The 23,761-nt window shown below is 42.9% G+C and overlaps 1 protein-coding gene across 4 annotated transcripts in view; it reads right to left on the reverse strand.

The window, feature by feature from the left end:
* Positions 1-23,761, reverse strand: part of ACE (angiotensin I converting enzyme) — a 149,408-nt gene that overhangs the window by 112,425 nt on the left and 13,222 nt on the right. For 3 of the 4 annotated variants that reach the window (XR_013623864.1, XM_068121109.2, XM_068121111.2), the window contains exon 2: positions 820-984. The exons of the other annotated variant lie outside the window; for it this stretch is intronic. Coding sequence is in view for 2 of the 3 variants with exons in the window: in XM_068121109.2 (XP_067977210.2) it covers positions 820-984 (165 nt within the window). In the remaining variant the exon portion in view is untranslated. The remainder of the gene's footprint in view (positions 1-819; positions 985-23,761) is intronic. 4 annotated transcript variants of the gene reach the window in all.

Consider the following 23,761-nt stretch of genomic DNA (forward strand, 5'->3'; position numbering starts at 1 on the left):
ACGAGATTTTGCAAATGGCCGCTTTACCCTTTTTGCAACAGAACGGCCCTAGAGTGACGTTTCAACACGATAATGCCAGACCACATATTGCTCGAGTTGTACAGCAGTATCTTAATCAGAACAATGTTAATGTGTTACCCTGGCCTGCAAGATCCCCTGATTTGTCACCCATTGAACACGTCTGGGATGAAATGGAGCGACGTTTACGACGTCATCCGAATCCTCCAAAAACGCTGCAGGAACTCCACCAAATCCTTCCTCGGATATGGAATGATCTTCCCAAGGACTTTCATCGACGTTTAGTGGCCTCAATGAGGCGAAGGTGCCAGGCCTGCATCAATGCACAAGGTGGACACACTCGCTACTGACTGTGTGAACTTGCTTGTGAACCCCCTCTTGTGTTGTGGCTCATTTGCATATGCCAGGTGCACTGTTCTTATGGACTGTTTATCGTTACCATACCTTGAAACATTTGTCTTTCCATGTAATAACATTTCATTCGCGGCAGTAAAAGTTTAACACTGATTCTGTTTGTTGTTTGTGTGTCACAATAACTTTTGCCTTTGAGTATATATATATATATATATATATATATATATATATATATATATATATACACACACATCATACTCGTATACGTATCATGGGTTAAAGTAAATGTTGCTACACTTTGAGGATATTCTGTATTGTCTGAAATTGTTGCCCATGACTTAAGGCCTTTGAAGGGGAGATGCAGCTCCCACAGTTGGATTTAAAAAACCACTGTGTTTTGTGTTTGTGACAATTGCTGGTGTATGTAACGTGCAATGTAAGATTTACTTTTTCTCTCTCGTCCAGTTCGAGATTAGCACTGTACAACGTGCTGATGCTTCGAATTTGTCGCTCAAGTGGTTCTGTAAGATTGTCGAGAACACCGCTGAAACATTCCTTTGCTTTCTTTCCCCATTTCTCCTCGAATGATTGTAACATCAAGGTGGCTTTAACCTGTGAAGAGAAGTGGTAAGATTCATAACCAGTGTGAGTACACTTCAACCATTCCATACATGTAGTTCTATGGTTATACTTCACTTGGGTTGTACAGATTATCTCCACAATATTCATTTGAATTTTTTTGGTTTTTAGCTGCAAAATTTTATCTCTTATTATGATGTCATCATAAAAGATCCTGTGATATCCATGCCGATATAATGCCAGTGAAAGATGGCGATAAGTTCCCGACTCATATCTCCTTCTCCGAAACTCCATCCTATGCTTTGACAGACCCAGCTAATATCCTGGCAGTAGTGTTGTCGTATAGGTTTAGAGGTCATCCACAGCTCCTGCCCCAAAACCAATTTCACCATTTGACCTGATCATGGAGTCTTTTTAGCCTTGTATCCCTCTCTGTAACAACCTTTAATTCTGTGTGAATAGCCCCCATCCCCTCCCCAGCTTAGATGACGGTCTCGGACGCTCTTCAGACATGCTTTCTGTGCCATCCTCCTCCAGCATTTTCTTTCTAATCTGGGGATACCTCAAATGTGACCTTGCGAGTTGGCTGTGAGTTTAGACTCAAAACTACAGTCCATGCTCTTAAAGCCAAGGCTTTTTATGACGTAACTAACCTTAATCAGTCTATCTCTTTCCCTAGTCATCTCTCTATAAATGGCGGTCATTCATTGTTCGATTTAATCACATCAAACTTCTCATCGAGCCTTCCCTGCTGTACCTCTGCTCCCCTTGGCTCTTTTGATCATTCCCTTGTGAAAGTATTCGTATTTATCCATTTGGCAATCTTCAGAAAGCTGCTATGGCCCTGACATGTTTGGTAGCTTGGCAAAGAAGACTAGTGTGATCTGCAATCTGCCTCACAGATTTTTACAACAACAACAGGCATTTTAATGCCATTTTTCCTGCTAGAGAGAGGCTTAGCCTTGCGGGCCCCATGACGATCTTCTCCATTTTGCCCTATTTTCTGCATCTCCCCTTGTTAACCCCCTTGCCCGCATTTCTTCTTCCTCCACCTTTAGCCAAGTCTTTTTCAGTCTTCCCCGGCCTCTACTTCCTTCTCCATTCATTTGCATCATTCTTCTCAACCAGTCACTTTCATCCTTCCTCAACACATGACCAAACCATCTCAACCTGTTTCTCTTCACAGCATCCATCACAGGCTCTATTCCCATCATCTTTCGCAATTCATCATTTGTCTTCCTCTCTTTCAACGATACTCCACACATCCACCGAACCATTCGCATTTCCAGCCTTCATTGCTGCTCTACGTTCATTACCCATGTCTCACTCCCATAAATCATAACACTTCTCACACATGCAGCACACACCTTTCCCTTCAGCTTCAACGACACTCCCCTCCTCGTCAGCACACCACTCAGTTCCCAAAACTTCTTCCATGCACATCTCACTCAAGCAACCGTTGCGGTGTCTGATCCACGTTCTCCATTCAGCATGTCTCCGAGGTAGCAAAATGTTTTCACACCCTCCAGCTTCACGCCGTCTCCAAGATCCAACTCAACGTTTCCTCCATCTGCAGCTCCCTCTGTGCACACCTTACACTTGAATGTAGCTGCCACACTGGTTAATGACCCTCTCAGACCACTACATTTTTGATGAACCCACTCAGCGCACATTGTACATTGAATGGAGTTCACTCCGACACCCTTCCTGCACACAGCACACGGCCACTTCCCAGTTCTTTCCACCTCACCACATGTTTTACCACTTGCCATCACCTTCGTTTTTCCGACATTGACCTTCAGACCTTTTGCCTCCATACATTCCTTCCACTTGTTCATCTTCTCCTTCAGTCCATCCATACTTTCTGCAATCAACACCAGATCATCTGCATACAACAACTCCCACGGTACACCCTCCTTTACATTCCGAGCCAGCACCTCCATCACAGCTACAAATAGTAGTGGACTTAGTACTGACCCCTGATGCACTCCGACCTTCACCTCAAACTCACCACTGTTCCCGTCCTTCGTCCTTACAGCTGTGCATGCTCTCTCGTATATTGCCATCACTACTCTGATCAACCATTCCTCCACTCCTAACTTCCTCAATGCCCATGTCACTACTTCGCGTGGAACCCTATCGAATGCTTTCTCCAGATCAACAAACCCAAGAAACAACTTCTTCCTCTTCTCCATGTACTTCTCCTGCAACTGCATTACAATAAAAAGCACATCTGTCATTCCTCTTCCTGGCATAAATCCAAACTGCATTTCATCGATCTTCACTTTCTTCCTTATTGTCCTCTCCAACATTCTTTCCATACCTTCATTCCATGCTCCAATAACTTTATCGCTCGATACGAGCCACAGTCCAGAGGGTCACCTTTCCCCTTGTATATAGGGACGAGGGTACTCAGTTCCCAATCCACTGGAATGCGGCCTTCTTTCACCACCAGATTACAAATCTCTGTCATTCTGTTCATGCCCCAATTTCCCGCTGCCTTCAACATATCTCCCACAACTCCCGTCGGCCCTCCCGCTTTTCTATGCTTCATTGCTTTTATCGCTTCCTAAACTTCCTTCTCAGTTAACTTCTCTGTCGGTCCTAAAACTGGGTTACTCTCTATGTTGCTGTCCCATTCATTCTCTACATTCAACAGCATTTCCATATATCTCTTCCATCTTCCTTTAATTCCATCTGGGTCCACAACGATTTGTCCCACTTCATCCTTCCAGCAACTCACCCCCATCACATCACACCTCTCTTTCGCTATCTGCTTTGCAATCCTGAATACCGCTCTTTGACCCTCTTCTGAATCCAAGCGTTCTCCGAACATTTTCCTTCATGCCTCCTGCGCCTTTGCTTCCTCTTTCTTTGCAGCCTTCTTGGCTGCCTTATAACTTTCATGCTCTGCCTTTTCTGCCCACATACCCTTCGCCTTCTGCAAGGCGAAGGCGAAGGGTACGTGGGCTTCTTCCTCTTCTTCCTCCTTGAACTTCTTCCTCTTCTCGTCAATCCTCTTTCCAATTTCGTCATCCCACCACCATGTTTCCGAGTGCCTCTGTGGTCCTTTTGTCCATCCACATACCTCACCAACGGCTCCCAACAGACTATCTTTCATTGACATCCAACCACTTTCAAGCTCAACCACATCATCCTCTGCCATACTCAGGCTCTCTTTTAATGCCTCCCTCACCGTCGCCTCTTTCAACCTCCACACCTTCAGTCTCGGTTGGTACTCACAGACTGGTCAATTTTATTTCATCGGTTCCTGACATCGGAGCCTGGTGTTGGCCGAGTGGTTCGGGTGCGGCTTGGGATCCTAGGATCCTGGGTTCGAATCCCGGTCAATCGCTGAATTAACACCAGGGGGGTTGACTCAGCCTGTCATCCTTCTGAGGTCGGCAAATTGAGTACCAGTTCACTGGTAATTCCCTATGTGTCTCAAGAGGTGACTAACAGGGTTGGCGGCAGGAAGGGCATCCGGCTGTAAAACACTGCTTCAAAAAGGGGACCATGGTGCCCGAAAAAGGCCAACCCATGCTCTGCAGGGAAAAATGGCCTCTAAAGGTGGTTCTTGGTTCCTGACATCGGCACTTCCTGGAATTTCTCTTTCGCGAGTTCATTGTTCACACCTCCAAATGTCCTCCTAAATATCTTGACCCTGGTACACTGAGGCATGTGGTGAGGCAGTTCTGAAAAAGCAGCCTATGTACTTCACCTGAAATGGAAACTCAGCTGCAGGGAACATAAACTCCCGTAGCATACCCTGCAACCTGTGTGTATCAGACCTGTGATTCAGAGCCAAACAGCCGGTTTACCTGTGGTCAAAACTCTCAAGGCTCTCACTATCATCTGAAGCCTGGTGGCAGCTGGTAAAGTCTGTCTCCAGTACACATTCCTTTTCTGTACCTTCACTCAAAAATGATTGAGTCATGTTGGACACTGCTTGGGGAAAAGCTGAATATATTTAAGCCTTTACTGAAAAGCCCAGGACCCCCAATCCCTCAGTCGTCCTCCACATCTTTTTCCACATAACAGACTGCTCACTCAAGAACTTAGACTTCTTCTCTCTAACTATGGTTGGGAAGTTAGTTCCAAGTAAATCTTTGCAACTGCTCCTAGTGGCTTTGCCACTGTTATCTTCAAGATACCAAGGCCCTGTCCTCTCCTCTTTCTTCACTCTTCTCCAGCTCTTCTCCCTTGACAATCTTGCAGAGTTGCAAATGTAATCCAGATTCACAAGAAGGGTTCTAAGTATGATCCACTTAAATGACAGACTAATCAGCCTTCTCATCATCATAAGTAAAGTGATTAAATTAATATTTTCTGCAGACATCAGGTGTTATCTCTTCTCCCCAACAATCCCTAATCTCTGTTCATCCATCAGTTCTGCTTCTGCCCTGGCTGTTCTACCATGGACATGTTGCTTCTCTTAACTTTTAACTTAACCCAACAATGGAGGCACTACATGTCAATGGAGAGATAATGGACATCTCTTTGACTTCAGATGTCCTTGAGGCTGGTGTCTCACAAGCTAGAATTTTAGGAATGACCGACCATATTCTTAATCTACATCAATGACCTCTCTGCTTGCCTGGATAACCCTTTCTACAATTTGGCAGATGAATCTGCTTTCAAATATCCCAACGTACTGTTCTGGCCAACACCTGGGAGAGGTCCATTATTTGGAATTCCTCAGCCTCACATTCTGCCACAACCTATATTGGGCGGACTGCATGGCTAAACGGACTTCTAAGGTAGACTGATGCCTCGTTTTTTTTTGTTTTTTTTTGCAGAGCTATGTCCATCCTAAGATTGTCAGAGCCCTTTGCAGTATATCAGTTCTTCCTCTGAAGTATCACTGAATATAGGTCCCTACTCTGGGCAGGTGAAGTGGCAGACCACTTTGCTTCCCTGGTGGCAATCAAGTCCAAGGCTCTCTGTGTTATTGGCATTTTGTTCGGAGGCAAAGTTCCAAAGTGTCCTCGCACTGGTAGGTTTGTGAACTGTGGAGTAAGATCACCATTTCTGGCCTCGCTTCTCCCACTCTCTCATCCCTCCATCGTCCCCCAGTACGTGTCAAGGTTGCACGCGTTCTTTCCGGTTCCCACACCGGGTTACCCATCCCAATTATAAGCTCAAATCCATTCCTTCATACTTTTCATCTCTTGTTTGTGGAACTGACTCATTGTCCCTGTTTTCTCTGGCCGCTCTATCCAGTAGTTCAAGGGTGCTGTCCATATTCACCTCATGTTTTCTTCCATACCCACCCCGGCTCTTTTTATCATCGCTGATCCCCTCCTTCCTTCCACACCCCTTTCCCTTCTATGACTCATCCGTTCATGTGTAATCTGTTTATCCCTCTATTCCCAATTTGATCCGCTATAATTCTGTGAACCAGCTGCCCTCTGTCCTTTAGCTCCTTCCTGCGTCTATATATGTGTACTGTATATAAAATGTACCCTGCTCATTGCTTAAATCAGATATAGATATGAAATGTGGATGTGTAGTGAGATGAGTTATAAAGATGTAGGTCCGTAAATGGGTGCAAAGTTATATGTATTATTTAAGTTAAGGAGAGGTACCTATGACAGATATGATGGGCCAAAAGGCCTTTTCCTGCCCCTAAAAATTTGTAGAATTACATTAGTTCATAATCTTTTTTCAATCTGCATTGGGCTGCCCAATGCTTTGCCAGAAAATTATTGCCATAAAAAACAAAAGGATTTGCCACTCATTCTTTGGCCACAGTGTGTAAGCAATAAACTTCTGCCTCATTGAATCTTACCTGTAACATTATGCAAGAAATTTTCGAAAAAAACTATGGACATATACACCATGGTGGGGTTAGTGCAGTGCAGGCATGATGGGTGGAATGGCCTCCTCCTCCTCCTGTGCCAAATTTCCTTGTGTGTCCTTGTGTATGATTATAAAATCAAATGTTGAGTAAAGATTATGAATTTATGATAATACATAAAAGCCTCTCACGTAATGTAAACATCTTTCTGGAAAGCAACAAAATGTGCGCACAGTTAGAAATTGAGATTGCATTGCGGGATTGACTTACTATTTGGACTCTGTTGAGGTTGTAAACCTACCAAAGAGGAACTGACTCATTGTCCCTGTTTTCTCTGGCCTCTCTATCCAGTAGTTCAAGGGTGCTGTCCATATTCACCTCATGTTTTCTTCCATACCCACCCCGGCCCTTTTTATCATCGCTAATCCCCTCCTTCCTTCCACACCCCTTTCCCTTCTATGACTCATCCGTTCATGTGTAATCTGTTTATCCCTCTATTCCCAATAGAATAACCATGGAAAATAGTTATGGACCTATTGTTTGGTGAGGTTCTGAACAGAAAGGGTTGAAACAAAACCATTATTTTGTTTTCCACCTCTCCTCCAGCTTTGCTCCCTCTGCTGGATCAACCCTTTGACCCTCCTCAGGTCTTACAGGAGGATGTATGCATTCTTCAACGAACCCCCTCCTCATTAGATTTCCAAAATTAAGACTCACTTTCCACTTCCATTGTCTTGTCCCTCTTCTCACATTTGTGGAACTAACTTCCGAAGACTGTTTGATCCCACTCTTCCCGAAATTTGGCAGTACACCACCATTTTGTGTCATCTACTTTCCCTATCCATGATCTTTTTCACCCCCATTACGCCTACATAACTTAACGTCTACCTGTTGCCTCTTACTTACAGGTTTCCTCTTCTCCTATCTCCTCATTCCTTTGCTGGTGAGGTCCATCTGCTGCCAGTACATCACCTTTTACCCTATGTCTACTCACTCTTCCACGAGCCTATATTTTGTATTCAAAAAGCTCAGTTGATGATCCAGATAGTTGGAAAATCATTCATTCACTGACAAATGAATGAATTTCCTACTTTAAGCAAACGTCCATTCAAAGGTTTGCTTTTCAAAGAAGTTGAATATAGGCTCTAGGGTGTTGGAACATTTGTCTAATTCTTAACATTCTTTAAATGTTAATTGGGAGCCTGGTGTTGGATTAGCGGTTAGGGTGCGGCTTGGGATCCTCGGATCCTAGGTTAGAATCCCGGTCGATCGCTGAATTAACGCCACGGGAGTTAACTCAGCCTGTCATCCTTCCGAGGTCGGAAAATCGAGTACCAGTTCACTGGTAATTCCCTGTGTGTCGCAAGAGTCGACTAACAGGGTTGGCGGCAGGAAGTGCATCCGGCTGTAAAACATTGATTCAAAAAGGGGACCAAAGTGCCCGAAAAAGGCCATCCCCTGCTCTGCAGGGGAAAATGGCCTCTAAAGGTGGTTCTTTAAATGTTAATTGAATGCATTACGAGCTAGAATGGCACTCGGTAGAGAACATACCTCCGCCATCTGAAAAGTTTATATTTTGTATCCCAATGATCGTGCCGATCTGGATCCAGACCTGAACCAAAACCAAATCGGCTTGTTCTTATCATCTAACTAACTCATCCACCAAGTTTTGTGAGAATCCGTCCTCAAATTTTTGAAATATCATGCTATGTATCGTTTTTGGCTCTATCACACAATGGTGAAGAATTACTTGAAGAATAAAAAAATTATATTTAAAATAAATTACTACAGTCACGTGAAAAAGTAAGTACACCCCATGTAAAGTATTGACTTTTTCAACATATTTCAACATACAGCTGTTTGATCTTCATTTCAACAATATTGATAGATAAAGGTGATATAATATAACAAATATCATGAAACATTTACATTTTGTAGTCCATTGTATAATTTAAATAAACATAAATGCAAATTTCGCTTGTGGAAAAAGTAAGCACACCCCGACATTTATCACCACTTCAAATAACTGAAATTAGAATCAGGTGCACCAGCTCAGCTGCAAATGATAAGAACATGGTTAGAGAGGATCTTGGAGGAACCTGTCTTATTTAAACCTCAGACATTTCGTTTGGTTTGCTCTTTGTTGTTGAAGTGTGCGGCGTCACCATGCCGAGATCAAAAGAGCTCTCTGAGGCCTTCAGAAACAAGGTTAACGAGTCTGGGAAGGGATTTAAAAATCTCCAAACAATTTGAAATCAATCATTCGACTGTTCGGAAGATAATCTACAAGTGGAGAAGATTCCAAACAACTGCCAACTTGTTCAGGCCAGGCCGCCCCAACAGGTTCAGCCTCGTCCTGTTCAGGCTTGAGTTCCCCAAGGCAGTGTTCTGGGCCCTGTGCTTTTTCTGGTCTTCATCAATGATCTCTCTGACTCTCTTGAAAATCCTCTCTATCTCTTTGCTGATGACTCCACTCTCTGCCACTCCATTCCTCATCCCTCAGATTGGCAGTCTGCAGCCTTCTCACTCTCTGCAGACCTGGACAAAATCAGACTGGGCAAACAAGTGGAACATGTCTTTCAATCCTGACAAATCTCACACTCTTACGATGTCTCTCCGAAAAGACCGACTGGCCAACCCTCCCATCTACTTTCTGAATAATCCTCTCCAAGAAGTTCTGTCGCTCAAGCTTTTGGGTCTCACTATCTGCCATGATCGTTCCTGGGAAAACCACATTTCCAAGCTGGCCTCCAAAGCTAGTGGCCGACTGGGCATCCTCCGTCGTGCGAAGTCCTTCCTTGGCACACCTGAGCTCCTCACCACATACAAGGCTTTCATCCACAGCTCAATGGAGTACTGCTCTCCCCTCTGGACTGGTGCTCCTGCCTCACACCTAGCTCGTCTTCACGCTGTTGAAACCAAAGCATTCAGAATCATTGGAATCTCCCGCGATGACGCTATCTCCGAGGGCCTTTCACGTACTCACCGCAGGCAGGTTGGTGGTCTTTCCGTCTTCTACCGCATCCTCTCCGGCCTTGCTCCCCCAGCTCTCTCTGGGCTCTGTCCCCCAAATATTCCTACAGGTCGCACAAGATCTGCCTGCAACCCTCTTATGGTTAAACTGCCAAAATCAAGACTCTCTGCTCACCTTCACTCCTTCATTCGTCTTCTCTCCCGCCTCTGGAACAAACTCCCTCACTCTCTTCAATCCCACTCCTCCCTCCAGATCTTTAAAACGGCTGTTCACCACCATCTCTCATCTTCCCCAATCCAAAACCTTGATCTTTTCTACCCCCGCTAATTTCACCCCAAATCCACTTTTTGAGGTGCCGACTTCTTTCCTGGAAGTCCTTGGTGTCCTTGCGTTTTATACCTATCCTGCCCCCCCCCCCCCCACCCAGGCCCTCTCCCTCCCACACATCTCCCGATGTCCCTGCTCCCTTCCCTTCTCTCCCCATCTTGTCCACCGCTCCCCTTTTTATATACTTTGTTTGCTTGTTTGTTTGATAAATGTTAGCTCTTTCACGAGCCTCGACTCTGTATACAAAAGACTAAAGTTTGCCAATGAACACCTCGGCAAAGACCAGCACTTCCGGAACAATGTGCTCTGGACAGATGAGTCACAGGTAGAGCTATTTGGCCACAGTATCGGAAGACATGTTTGGCGAAAACCAAAGACAGCATTTGACCACAAAAACCTGATACCAATTGTACTTAGGCAGTTAAGACCGAAAAATAGGGCGTATCGTTCATTTTTTTCAGGAAAGCACCAAATTTGGCAAAGATGTAGTATGGACCAAAACAATTGTTTTCCTGAGGGGCGCCCAAAAATTCAGAACCCCTGGTGGCCGCCATATTGAATTTCAACATGACCGCCCTCTGTGACCTATTTCCCTCAATAACTTCTATACTATGAGCGATAACACCACAGTTCCAGTGTCTTACCCCATGTTTTCATGGTCTCTGAATCCAATGGGATCAATTGCATAAAGATTGGCATCCATCATCTTTAATTTCAAGATGGCCGCCATGGTGTTTCCATTTTCCTTGAATCTCTCATTGTATTTTAGGTAAAATTTCAATTCCAAGTGATACACATTGTTTTATTGGTCTCTGATAACAATGGAATGGTATTAATTAATCAAAGTTACACACAGTTGCAGTTTTAACTTAAAATATTGTGGGCACTTGAAAGGTGGAGGCTCTCGCACAGACGCGTCGTACTACAAGCACTGTCCATCACAGTCACACAGTGATGTGCAGAGCAGATTTGCCCTGGAGCATTTACAGTTGCCTTTACAGGCCGACTTTCAATGGCAGCTTGTAAGCTCTGAACATGCCTCCTGTATCAGTGGTATTGTGGTCCAAATTGGTGTCCAAGAAGTCCCTGTTTTCATCCAGCCCCAATCAGCTGGTGATGGAAGTTCTGGGTAGGGCACAAGTGCCTGACTCCATACGTGTCCAGCCTGAAAACATGCACGTTTTAGGTGTGGTTCGAAGGCATCTGCTGTTGGGGGAATGTGATCAATTATTGTTCTTGCCTTCTTCGTGAACAAGTGTCGGCGCATGTCATTCACTGTCTTTATCTCGGTAGTCCTGTCATCGAGGATGGCAACATATCTTTCTATGCTCTGTAGTTCCATAGTAATAGCGTCCACAGATGGCCTATAAGCGAGAGCATGAAAGGTCTGCGTGATGCTGGGGTATGCCTCCCAAGCCCTCCAGGCTGTCTTTTTCCCAATTTGGGCAAAAAATGACACTGTGTCGCAGCCAGTGAAGGCATGAAATAATGGCAAAGACTCGGACTTCCTGTGGCCAAGGCCGGTGGCAATTTTATGGATGGCAAGGTAGCGGTAGCTTTTACCAGTGCCAATGGCAATCCAGAGTTTCTCCACACCATGTGACTGGTAGGTAAAGTAGTGTGCTTTTGCCAAAACCACAATACAAGACCAAGACCACTCATAGTACAGAAGTTATTGAGGGAAATAGGTCACAGAGGGCGGTCATGTTGAAATTCAATATGGCGGCCACCAGGGGTTCTGAATTTTTGGGCGCCCCTCAGGAAAACAATTGTATAGGTCCATACTACATCTGTGCCAAATTTGGTGCTTTCCTGAAAAAATGAATGATGCTTCCTCTTAACTGCTCTGCTGTTGTAAAGCATGGTGGTGGAAATATTATGGTTTGGGGCAGCTTTGCTGCATCAGGGCCTGGGCAGCTCACCATCATAGAATGCACTATGAATTCTTCATTGTACCAGAGGGTGCTTGAGGATAATGTGAGGCCATTTGTCGGAGAGTTGAAGCTCAACCGAAGGTGGACCTTGCAACATGACAATGACCCTAAACATACCAGTAAATCCACCAAGGAATGGCTGAAAAAAAAGAAATGGAGGGTTCTGAAATGGCCAAGTCAAAGCTCGGATCTAAATCCCATCGAGATGTTGTGGGGGGATTTGAAACGAGCTGTGCATGCAAGAAACCCCTCAAATATCGCACAGCTGAAAGAATTCTGCATGGAGGAGTGGGCAAAAATTTCTCCCAGTCGATGTCAGAGACTGGTAGACAGTTATAAGAAACGCCTACTTCAGGTTGTTTCTGCCAAAGGGGGCAATACCACCTATTAGATCCAAGGGTGTACTTACTTTTTCCACATGCGAAATTTGCATTTATGTTTATTTAAATTATACAATGGACTACAAAATGTAAACGTTTCATGATATTTATTATATTATATCACCTTTATCTATCAATATTGTTGAAATGAAGATCAAATAGCTGTATGTTGAAATATGTTGAAAAAGTCAAAACTTTACCTGGTACTTACTTTTTCACATGACTGTAAATTATTAAAATTAAATAAAAATTAAATAAATTATCATATTTGGATACGTATTCGGACCTTCACCAAAATTGAATCATTTTGTCCTTGTCACACACCCAAACTGTGCGCCACATTTCGTCTGAATCCGTCCATAACATTTTGAGATATCGTGATATACAGTATATCATTTTTAGCCATATTTCATCTCAATGGTGAAGAATCACTTAAAAAAAAATTGTATCCAGAGTGGTATCTTCACCAAAATCGAATCATTTTGGCCTTGTCACACACACAACCTGGCCACCAAATTTCGTCCGAATCTGTCCACAACTTTTTGACATAACCTGTTCACAGACAGATAGACAAACAAACAGATGTGTGAAGGTAGCAGAGGTTATAACCATTACTGTTAAATAAATGATTAGAATTCCAGTGAAGGTCACATTGATGAAAAGAACGGTGTGAAACTTTTTTATAATGTGCACAAAATTCACATTTTATTGGATACAATAACTATTTATGTAGAGGGGCAAATCGCTTTTTCGCAGCTTAAATTGGGTTAAAAGTCCGATAACAACAAGGTGCTCATCAATACAACAAGGTGATCAAACAAAACAATAGACAAATAACTAAAAGTCTAACCTTTGAACAGGTGACACAAAAAGTGGAGTTCTGTGGCTTAAAGTGCTGATTGCTAAACTTAGAGGAGCTTATTCTGGACTGTCTATCAACCACTTTCAAGTTCAGGGACAAATGCCACAGCCATATGATGGAACGTCGTCAGTCCCGTCCGTCCATCAGTCCGCCACTCCATAAACACTCGCAACTTCTTCTCCGAAACTGTTGATAGAATTGTGACCAAACTTGGTACAAATGATATTTGGTATGTTGTGACTCAAGTTTGTTCACCTTATGAAAAAAAAAATCGTGGTCTACGGTGGTATATGTGGTTCCAGGGGGATCCAGATTTTTTGAACCCCTCCCTCTCCCCAAAAATAGGAATTTGCTTTTTCCTCTGAAACTGCACACGATATTTCAATGAAACTCAACCACAACCTTCACTACCCCTGATGTGCCAAAGTTTGTTCGCTGCATTCAGAAAATCTGGGTCTAACGTGGTATAATGGCGACAAAGGGGATCCAGGTTTGACCCCCCCACCCCCTAAAATAGGAATTTGCTTTTTCCTCTGAAACTACACACACAATTTTGATAAAACTTGACAACCTTCGTCACCCGTAATGTACCAAAGTTTGTCCACGGCATTTAGAGTCTGAGGGTTTTACAGGGGGTCAAAGTGAGTCCATGTGTTCACCCCCCCCCCCCCCCAAAATAAATAAATAGGTATTCGCTTTCTTGTCGGAAACTACACACAATTTTAATGAAACTTGACCGCAACCTTCATCAACCGTAACGTACCAGCGTTTGTGCACGGCATGAAAAAAATCTGTGTCTAAAGTGGATTACGGGGTTGAGATGGGTGTGTGGTTGCACCACAAAATGGGTATTTTGTTTGTTTAAAGTCTTATGTTTACGTCAGTATGATTCTACATGCTGTGCTGTGTCCTAGCGACCATTGAAATTGGTTTAAAATGCCGGGATACTGTTTAAAATACTGTCTAACACCAGGGACCGCGGATGGACCAGAACGGCTTTAATGGAGGCGACGACCAAACAGGCATTCTACTTATGTAGCGCGGGAAGAAGAAGGGAAGTGGAAGCTGTGGTAAAAGCGCGTACCTGTGGAAGGCGAACGAACTCAAACGGCACAAGATTTGCAGGGAATGGAAAATAATACAAGGGTTTATTTGCAAAGGTCGGGACAAGGAAACGCGATGATATCAAATAAAAGTCCTAAGATATGACGTCCCCACAACTCACTTCAGAAACAAGACACAGGAATGAATGAAAGGAAAAGAATCGCCGTGTGGTTGTGAATGTGGTGCATCCTTATCTGTCCTGTCGTCTTGTCCCTACGCAGCTCCAAGCTCCAATGCACCCACGAGGTCCCTCGCTCGAGCACCATGAAGGCCCGAGCCAACGCCCACTCCAGGCTCCTCGTCGACCACCCACGAGGTCCGTGCACCACTCTAAGCTCCAGGAGCACCGAGCACTGCTCCAAGCACCACGCAGATGGTGAACCCATGACCCCCAGGACCTCTCAAGACCAAGACGGGAAGCGCAGAGAGCACAAGACGTCGTGCAGCGTCCAGACAGCCAGAGAGGGATGTGCAGCACAAGAGGCAGCAAAGAACTCAAAAGCTAGAGCTAGAGCTGCTGAAGATGTCGTTCAGCCCCTTTTTATTACCTTGCGTCCACTCTCCTCCAATGTTCCCTCTTGCTGGCGCCCTCTCATTGGCCGAGTCCCTCCCACCTGGTATTTCTCACCCTGATTGGCTGGAGGTTCGCGCCTTCCACGCCAACCAATCACTTGTTCCCTGTAGCGTGGTGATAGCTCGTGTCACTCTATGTTCCTAGGCCTGCCGGAGGTGTAGCTGGCTGCGTCCCATGCAGCGGTGCCCCGAACTGGCCTCTTGCCTGTTTTCTTCCGAAGTCATTGTCAGGGAAGGGAATTTAATTAATGTGTGCACTACAGGGCCTGTCTAAGTGTCTATAGGTGTGCATTGCCATAAGGGACAAAGGTTTGATTACCAGGTGTAACACATAGGGGTTTATCTTAATCCCTACACTATCGAACACTCGAACATCCTGGTATGTTCACAAGCAGACATCTTAACCTGACAAATCGGACTAACACACACACAACTTATTACAGGTAGATTCCCTATCGCGACAGACGAAGCATGTTACCTATTCAGATCTCCCGGACTCTAGATATTGCTTTACCCTACCGACATAACAATACCTTTAGTCAGTGTAGTATATTGCTTTCTTCTACCAGGTGAGCCGAGGGGGTATTGCCCATATTTTTAGCTCACCTGGAACGAAGTTCAGGGGAGCTTATGCGATGGCGCGTCGTCCATACGTCAGTCCCTCCGTCAGTCCGTTAGTCCGTAAACACTTGAAACTTCTTCTCCGAAAGCGCTGATGGGATTGCGACCGAATTTAACACAAATGATTGTTGTGTTGTGACCAAACTTTGTTGACGGCATTAAAAATATCGGCGGGTATGGGTGTCTACCGGGGGTCAAAGTGGATCCAGGTTTGACCCCCCAGAATAGGTATTTGCTTTTTTTCTCAGAAACTACACACGCAATCCTGATGAAACTTGACCACAACCTTAATCACCCATGTTGTACCAAAGTTTGTTCCTGGCATTTAAAAAATCTGGGTTTATGGTGGTCTATGGGGGATGGGGGGGGGGGGGCTCGCCCCCTACAATAGGTATTTGGTTTTTCTCTCAGAACCTACACACACAATTTTTGATGAAACTTCACCACAACCGTCATCATCCGTGATGTACCAATGTTTGTTCAAGTCATTGGAAAAATTGCGGTCTGAGGAGGTACACGGGGTGGGATTGGGGAGGGTTGAGGGGGGGGGGGGGGTTGGGGGCGGGTTGCCCCCCAAAATAGGTATTTTTTTTTGTTTGTTTCAAGTCTTATGATTATGTTAGTATGATTCTAGGTGCTGCCCTGTCTTCTAGCAACCATTGAAATTGGTTTTAAATACCTTTAGTCGGTGCAGTATACTGTTTATTCTATCAGGTGAGCTCGAGGGGTATTGCCCCTATATTTATTCGATATTGATCTAAAGCTCATGGAGGATTGTGTGTGTGCGCGTGAGCATATCAACTTAATCTACCACCACGGTGTGTGAAAGGGGTCACCTAGACAAACACCCTCTGCATTGTTCGAGGGTGTGCATTGTTATTACCTTCGCAAAAGCGGAAGGTTATGTTTTGATCGCTGTGTATTTATTTGTATGTCTGTGTGTGTGTGTGTGTGTGTGTGTATGTTATTCGCATAACTCAAAAAATATTCAACCGAATTGCATGAAATTTGGTGGGATGATTGGTTATTATACGGGACACATTTGATTAGATTTTGGGAGCAATCGGGTCAAAGGTCAAGGTCAAGGTCACGAAAAGGTCAAAATCGTATTTTTACCATAGCGCGGTCAATTTTTATCCAATTGGCATGCAACTAATGCCAAAATGTTCAGAATTCAATGCCCGATCTTGTGATATACGACATGACCCAGTGAAGACATTACCCTTGTTAGCGGTTGGGGGTCAAAGGTCAGGGGGGTCACGACCTTGCAAAATGTGCGTTTTTTGTCATAACTCGGTCAATTCTTATCCGATTTGCATGAAATCAGCACCAAACTGTTCACTGTTCTGTTCCCTACACTCCCATGCCAAGTACAGAACAGTAGCTGCGGCGAAGGTATGCGCTCTACCGAGTGCCCGTTCTAGTTATATAAGGGATGAGGAAAGTAAGGACATGAATGGGAGGAGGGAGGGACAGTGATTAAGAATATCGTGGCAGGAAGCTAGTGACAGAGAGGGGGACAGTATTGAAGGTGTAGGAAGGATACTCAAAGGAGCTGTTGAACCGGGACGGAAGCAAGGATGAGCTGGAGATACCGAGTTATGCTACAAAGGAAGAGCACCAGGCATTGATGAGGTGTGTACAGATATGATAATTGCAGCGGGAGAAGTCTGAATCAGTTAGACGAAGAGGCTGTTGAATGTATGTATGAGCAATGGTTCAATTACGGGGGATTGGAGGACAGATTTAATTGTGCAGATATGGCAGGGAAAGGGCAAGGTGAAATGGCATTGGGATTTGTGTACCTGGAGAAGGCCAATGACGCTGTTCTGAGAGAGATGGTGATGGTGACACTGAGGTGGATGGGAGTGCCGAAAGCAGAAGTTAAGTTACTGGAAGGAATATACAAGGGAATGAAAGGAAGAGTTTTGATTGGTTCTAGGATGTCTGCGGAGTTGTGTGAACATCGGTTTGAGGCAGTGAAGCTCTCTCAACTTACCCATGTTTATCATGGTGAGAGAAAACAGAGGCTGCAGGTTTGCAAAAACAATTTGGCCAGGAGGATTGCGGGAGTGAAGATGATGTAATTGATGTATAGAAGGAGGATTAATAAACAGAGGGAGGAGATTGGTGTGCAGATGAGCTTGACAAGGAGATTGGCGAAATGCCGGCTGAGATGGGCTGGTCACTTGGTGCAGATAGGGGAAGAGAGAATGGCAAAGAGAGCAGATAGGTTGACGGAGCAAGGTAGGAGGAAAAGAGGTAGACCATGGTTGAGATGGAAGGATTATGTGAGGAGGGATATCAGTAAGGTTTGAGTGGTTGGAGAGTGGAGAGAGTTGCCTGAGAACGGGGATGTGGAGAAGTATAGTGGTTAAAGCAGGGCTGAAGCTCGGTGCCATTGGACCTCACCCCTTATGAAGGGAAGAGGAGGAGGAGAAAACAAATGACTCTAGATTCAGTTGGCATATACTATGTTGTTCCTGATGGGAAGTACTTGACAATAAGCCATGTTTCAATTTTTCCATGGAGCGGTTTCGGAGATAGAGGTGCAAAGGTTTTCGTTTTTTCCAAGATGGCACCTGTACAAGTCATGATGTCATTTCCAACAAGTCATGATGTCATAATTATCATTAAATAATTATACAGCAGGAGGTGCTCCTGTGGTGAAAATTTCTTGGCATTCAGACCAACGGTTTCAGAGAAAAGCATACCCACGTTCTGTGTGGACAAACAGACCGACAGATAAAAAAACAAACAAGACAATACTTGCAAAATCCACACCCAACCCCAAAAAAAGTTGGCATGGACACATCAACTTGTCCTTTTCATTAACATTTAAATTGGAGATCTTAATCAATGCTCATGTCAATCGGAAGAAAATTGATTATTTTTCAGATGAAAATTGATTTCATAAATTCAACCTTAAGTTGACCATTGAAATTTTTACCTCAAAAATAGGTGCTTCCCCAATTCACTGATGCACTATGCAATTGCTTTTTTAATTTCAAGTTAATAGGATGAAAATAGACAATTTATCAGATGGAAATTGATGCTTTTAGAAGTTTGACCTTGAGTTGACCTTTGACTGTTTGACTTCAAAATAGTTTGTTTCCCCATTCACTGAGGAACTATGCAACTGCTGTTTAATTCTCAGGTTAATCAGATGAAAATTGACAATTTTTCAGATGAAAATTGATGATTTTAGAAGTTTCACCTTGAGTTGACCTTTTGACCTCAATGTTTGCTTTTCTAATTCCTTGAAGCATTATGTAATTGCTTTGATTTTCAAGTTAATAGGATGAAAATTGACAATTTTTCAAATGGAAATTGATGCTTTTAGAAGTTTGACCTCGAGTTGAACTTTGACATTTTGACCTTAAATATAAATGGTTTCTCGATTCAGTGAGGCACTATGCAATTTCTGTTTAATTCTCAAGTCAATCACATGAAAATGGAGAATGTTTTAGATGAAAATTGATGATTTTAGAAGTTTGACCTTGAGTTGACCTTTGACTTTTTGACTTCAAAATATTTTGTTTCCCCATTCACTGAGGAACTATGCAACTGCTGTTTAATACTCAAGTTAATCAGATGAAAATTGACAATTTTTCAGATGAAAATTGATGATTTTAGAAGTTTGACCTTGAGTTGACCTTTTGACCTCAAAATGGTTGCTTTTCTAATTAATTGAAGCACTATGTAATTGATGTTTGATCTTCAAGTTAATAGGATGAAAATTTACAATTTTTCAGATGGAAATTGATGATTTTAGAAGTTTGACCTTGAGCTGACCTTTGACCATTTGACCTCAAAAATAGTTGGTTTTTCAATTCAATGTTGCATATGCAATTGCTCTTTAATTTTCAGTTTAATTGGATGGAAATTGACGATCTTCATATGAAAATTGATGATTTTAGAAGTTTGACCTTGAGTTGATCATTGACCGTTTGACCACAAAAATAGCTGCTTTTCTAGTTCAGTGAAGCACGGTGTAATTACTGTTTAATTTTCAAGTTAATAGGATGAAAATTGACAATTTTTCAGATGGAAATTGCCAGTAATGATTTTAGAAGTTTGACCCTGCGTTGAACGTTGACCTTTTGACCTTAAATATAATTGGTTTCTCAATTCAGTGAGGCACTATGCAATATCTGTTTAATTCTCAAATCAATTGCATGAAAATAGTCAGTGTTTCAGATGAAAATTGATGATTTTAGAAGTTTGACCTTGAGTTGATCTTTTTTTTTTTTTTTTTTTTTTGTATACAAGATCGAGGCTCGTGAAAGAGCTAAAATTGACCGTTTGACCACAAAAATAGCTGCTTTTCTAATTCAGTGAAGCACGATGTAATTACTGTTTAATTTTCAAGTTGATAGGATGAAAATTGACAATTTTTCAGATGGAAATTGCCAGTAATTATTTTAGAAGTTTGACCCTGCGTTGAACATTGACCTTTTGACCTTGAATATAATTGGTTTCTCAATTCAGTGAGACACTATGCAATATCTGTTTAATTCTCAAATCAATTGCATGAAAATGGTCAGTGTTTCAGATGAAAATTGATGATTTTAGAAGTTTGAGCTTGAGTTGACCTTTGACCTTTTGACATCAAAATAGTTGGCTTCCCAATTCACTGCGCTATTGCAACTGCTGTTTCATTTTCAAGTGATTAAAATGGGATTTCATTAATTATTAATTAATTTTTAATTAAAAAAAATGGGATTTCATGGGATTAAAATGACGATTTTAGAAATGTGATCTCAAGATGACATTTGACCTCAAAATCAATAGGCTTCTCAGTTGTGACTACCTCTACTACTCAGTAAAGTTCCATGACGATCCGTTTAGAATTGTGACTTGTAGGCGAATGACAGACAAAGAGACAGACAGCATAATGCACAAGACCAACCAATATAGTTGAAAAATCTTCGATTTTGCAAGTAACAAAGGGACCCAAATGCAATACCCTATCCTCTGGCGAGGCTAATAAATTTGTTTTCCAGCTTCCAGGTAGATGCTTCTGGGTAATGATGTTTCAGCATTCTAATGAATGTCGGTGCCTAAGGCTGTGCTTGACAGCCCATATAACTTACATACAAGTAATGGAAAATAAACTGCAGAAGCCAAATATTAAACTCCACAAAAAACTTTCAGGAAAACACACGACTGTGCCATATCTGTGTGTCTTTCAAAATGTGACAACTGTTATTGATTAACTGTCTTTGCCATTTGTATTGTTTCAAGTGCTTCGGAGCAAAGCCAGTGAACTGCAACAAGCCACAGGACGTTAACCTCACAATGCGTTTTATTTACCAGACCAGCAGGAGTACCCAGCGTTGCCGGGAGGTGGGGGGCAGGGGGAGGCAGGAGAGGGAGGAGTGAGGAAAGGAGTGGGGGGGGGGGTGGAAGGGGGAGGGGAGAGAGATGAGGGGTGAGGAAGGGGAGAGATACACTACATATACATCTTTTGGTGGGGGAGGCGGGGGGAGGGGGTGGGGGAGGGGAGGGGAAGGGAAGGAGGAAAAATTTACCCGTGCGAAGAGTGATTTAACTTCAGTGTTGCCCAGGTAAAAAAGGAAATTGTTATACCCTCTGCCACGAACGCCAAGTGGCGCTACACGGTACTCATTTACGTTGAGAATTTACGCCCCTCTCCCGCCCGGTACCCCACACCTCCACATGAGGCTGCGGCCACATAGCCTATGTTACCCCCCAGACAAAGTTGTATTTGTATTTGTACCCCGAGTAAAGTATATAAGCGTTTAAAGCTGGAGTACCTGGCATTGCTCAAGCGAAAAAGAAACATTAACATATTTGAAATGAGGGCAAATCTATAATGGAAAAGCAATGACATCCAAATCAGAATCCATTACAAATTTCAAATCATTATTTTACCTTTTCATTGAATATACAGTCACGTGAAAAAGTAAGTACACCCCATGTAAAGTTTTGCCTTTTTCAACATATTTCAACATACAGCTATTTGATCTTCATTTCAACAATATTGATTGATAAAGGTGATATAACATAACAAACATCATGAAACATTTACATTTTGTAGTCCATTGTATAATTTAAATAAACATAAATGCAAATTTCGCATGTGGAAAAAGTAAGTACACCCCTACATTTATCACTACTTCAAATACCTAAAATTAGAATCAGGTGCACCAGCTCAGGTGCAAATGATTAGGACATTGTTAGAGAGGATCTTGGAGGAAACTGTCTTATTTAAACCTCAGAAATTTAGTTTGATTTGCTCTTTGTTGTTGAAGTGTGCGGCGTCACCATGCCTAGATCAAAAGAGCTCTCTGAGGCCTTCAGAAAGAAGGTTATAGATGCCTACGAGTCTGGGAAGGGATTAAAAAAGATCTCCAAACAATTTGAAATCAATCATTCGACTGTCTGGAAGATCTTCTACATGTGGAGAAGATTCCAAACAACTGCCAACTTGTTCAGGCCAGGCCGCCCCAGTAAGTTCAGCCCGAGATCAGACCGCAAGATGCTGAAAGAAGTTTCGAAGAACCCCAGAATGTCATCATGGGACCTACAGGTAGCTCTTGCCACTGTTGATGTCAAAGTGCACGAGTCTACCATTAGAAAGAGGCTGCACAAATTTGATTTGCATGGGAAGTGTGCCAGGAGGAAACCTTTGCTGTCCAGAAAGAACATCAGGGCAAGACTAAAGTTTGCCAATGAACACCTAGGCAAAGACCAGCACTTCTGGAACAATGTGCTCTGGACAGATGAGTCAAAGGTCGAGCTATTTGGCCACAGTACCAGAAGACTTGTTTGGCGAAAACCAAAGACAGCATTTGACCACAAGAACCTGATACCAACTGTAAAGCATGGTGGTGGAAATATTATGGTTTGGGGCAGCTTTGCTGCATCAGGGCCTGGGCAGCTCACCATCATAGAATCCACTATGAATTCTTCATTTTACCAGAGGGTGCTTGAGGATAATGTGAGGCCATCTGTCAGAAAGTTGAAGCTCAACCGAAGGTGGACCTTGCAACATGACAATGACCCTAAACATTCCAGTAAATCCACCAAGGAATGGCTGGAAAGCAAGAAATGGAGGGTTCTGGAATGGCCAAGTCAAAGCCCGGATCTAAATCCCATTGAGATGTTGTGGGGGGATTTGAAACGAGCTGTGCATGCAAGAAACCCCTCAAACATCGCATAGCTGAAAGAATTCTGCATGGAGGAGTGGGCAAAAATTTCTCGCAGTATGTCAGAGACTGGTAGGCAGTTATAAGAAACGCCTACTTGAGGTCGTTTCTGCCAAAGGGGGCAATACCACCTATTAGAGCCAAGGGTGTACTTACTTTTTCCACATGTGAAATTTGTATTTATGTTTATTTAAATTATACAATGGACTACAAAATGTAAATGTTTCATGATATTTGTTATATTATATCACCTTTATCTCTCAATATTGTTGAAATGAAGATCAAATAGCTGTATGTTGAAATATGTTGAAAAAGTAAAAACTTTACATGGGGTGTACTTACTTTTTCACGTGACGGTATACTGGTGAATTTACCGTTGATCACGTTTCTGAGTTAAGTATGATGACGTTCAGGAAGAAGAAGAAGCCCTACCACCAACTTCGACTGCTTCCGGAATTGTTTGATTATTTGTGTTCAAATGAATGGTAATTGTTTTGTATTTATTTATGCGAATGTGTACTTGTATATAACTGTCATAAATCAAAAAGGCTCAGATATTATAAATCGATTTTTATTAAATCCCCAAAAAAGAATTTAAAAATACTCTTGTTTTTTTTTTTTGCCTAAACACTCCCAAGCAGTCCCCAATGAACCTCTGAACGTTTGACAAAGATCTGTTCATCCATCTCTGGGAAAAATGATGACACAGAGACCAACGGCTCTCGTATAGTAGATAATGGTGGCAATCTACATATACATATGCAAATACAGCTGATTTTTTTCGACCTTCCGATTCTGATGACTGGTGCTTTTTTGTCACAACACCTTTCAGGTTCCATAAATGCCTCTTTCAGTCCCTTCCCTTTTTTATGCCCTCCGAAATGTAGCTTCTTTCTTTCCAAAGAAATGATTTGTAATTACATTATGAATTATTTTTTTTGCTGTTTGTTAATTATTTTTATTATCAGAATGGGCTCTCCCACTCTCTGGGCGCTGCGGACGGGAGTGCCCATTTCATCCACCTCCGGTGGGCAATTTAAAGTGGTGATATTAATACAAA

Source organism: Myxine glutinosa, chromosome 6, assembly GCF_964187855.1.
Source record: "Myxine glutinosa chromosome 6, kmMyxGlut1.1, whole genome shotgun sequence".
NCBI classification, from domain to species: domain Eukaryota; kingdom Metazoa; phylum Chordata; class Myxini; order Myxiniformes; family Myxinidae; genus Myxine; species Myxine glutinosa.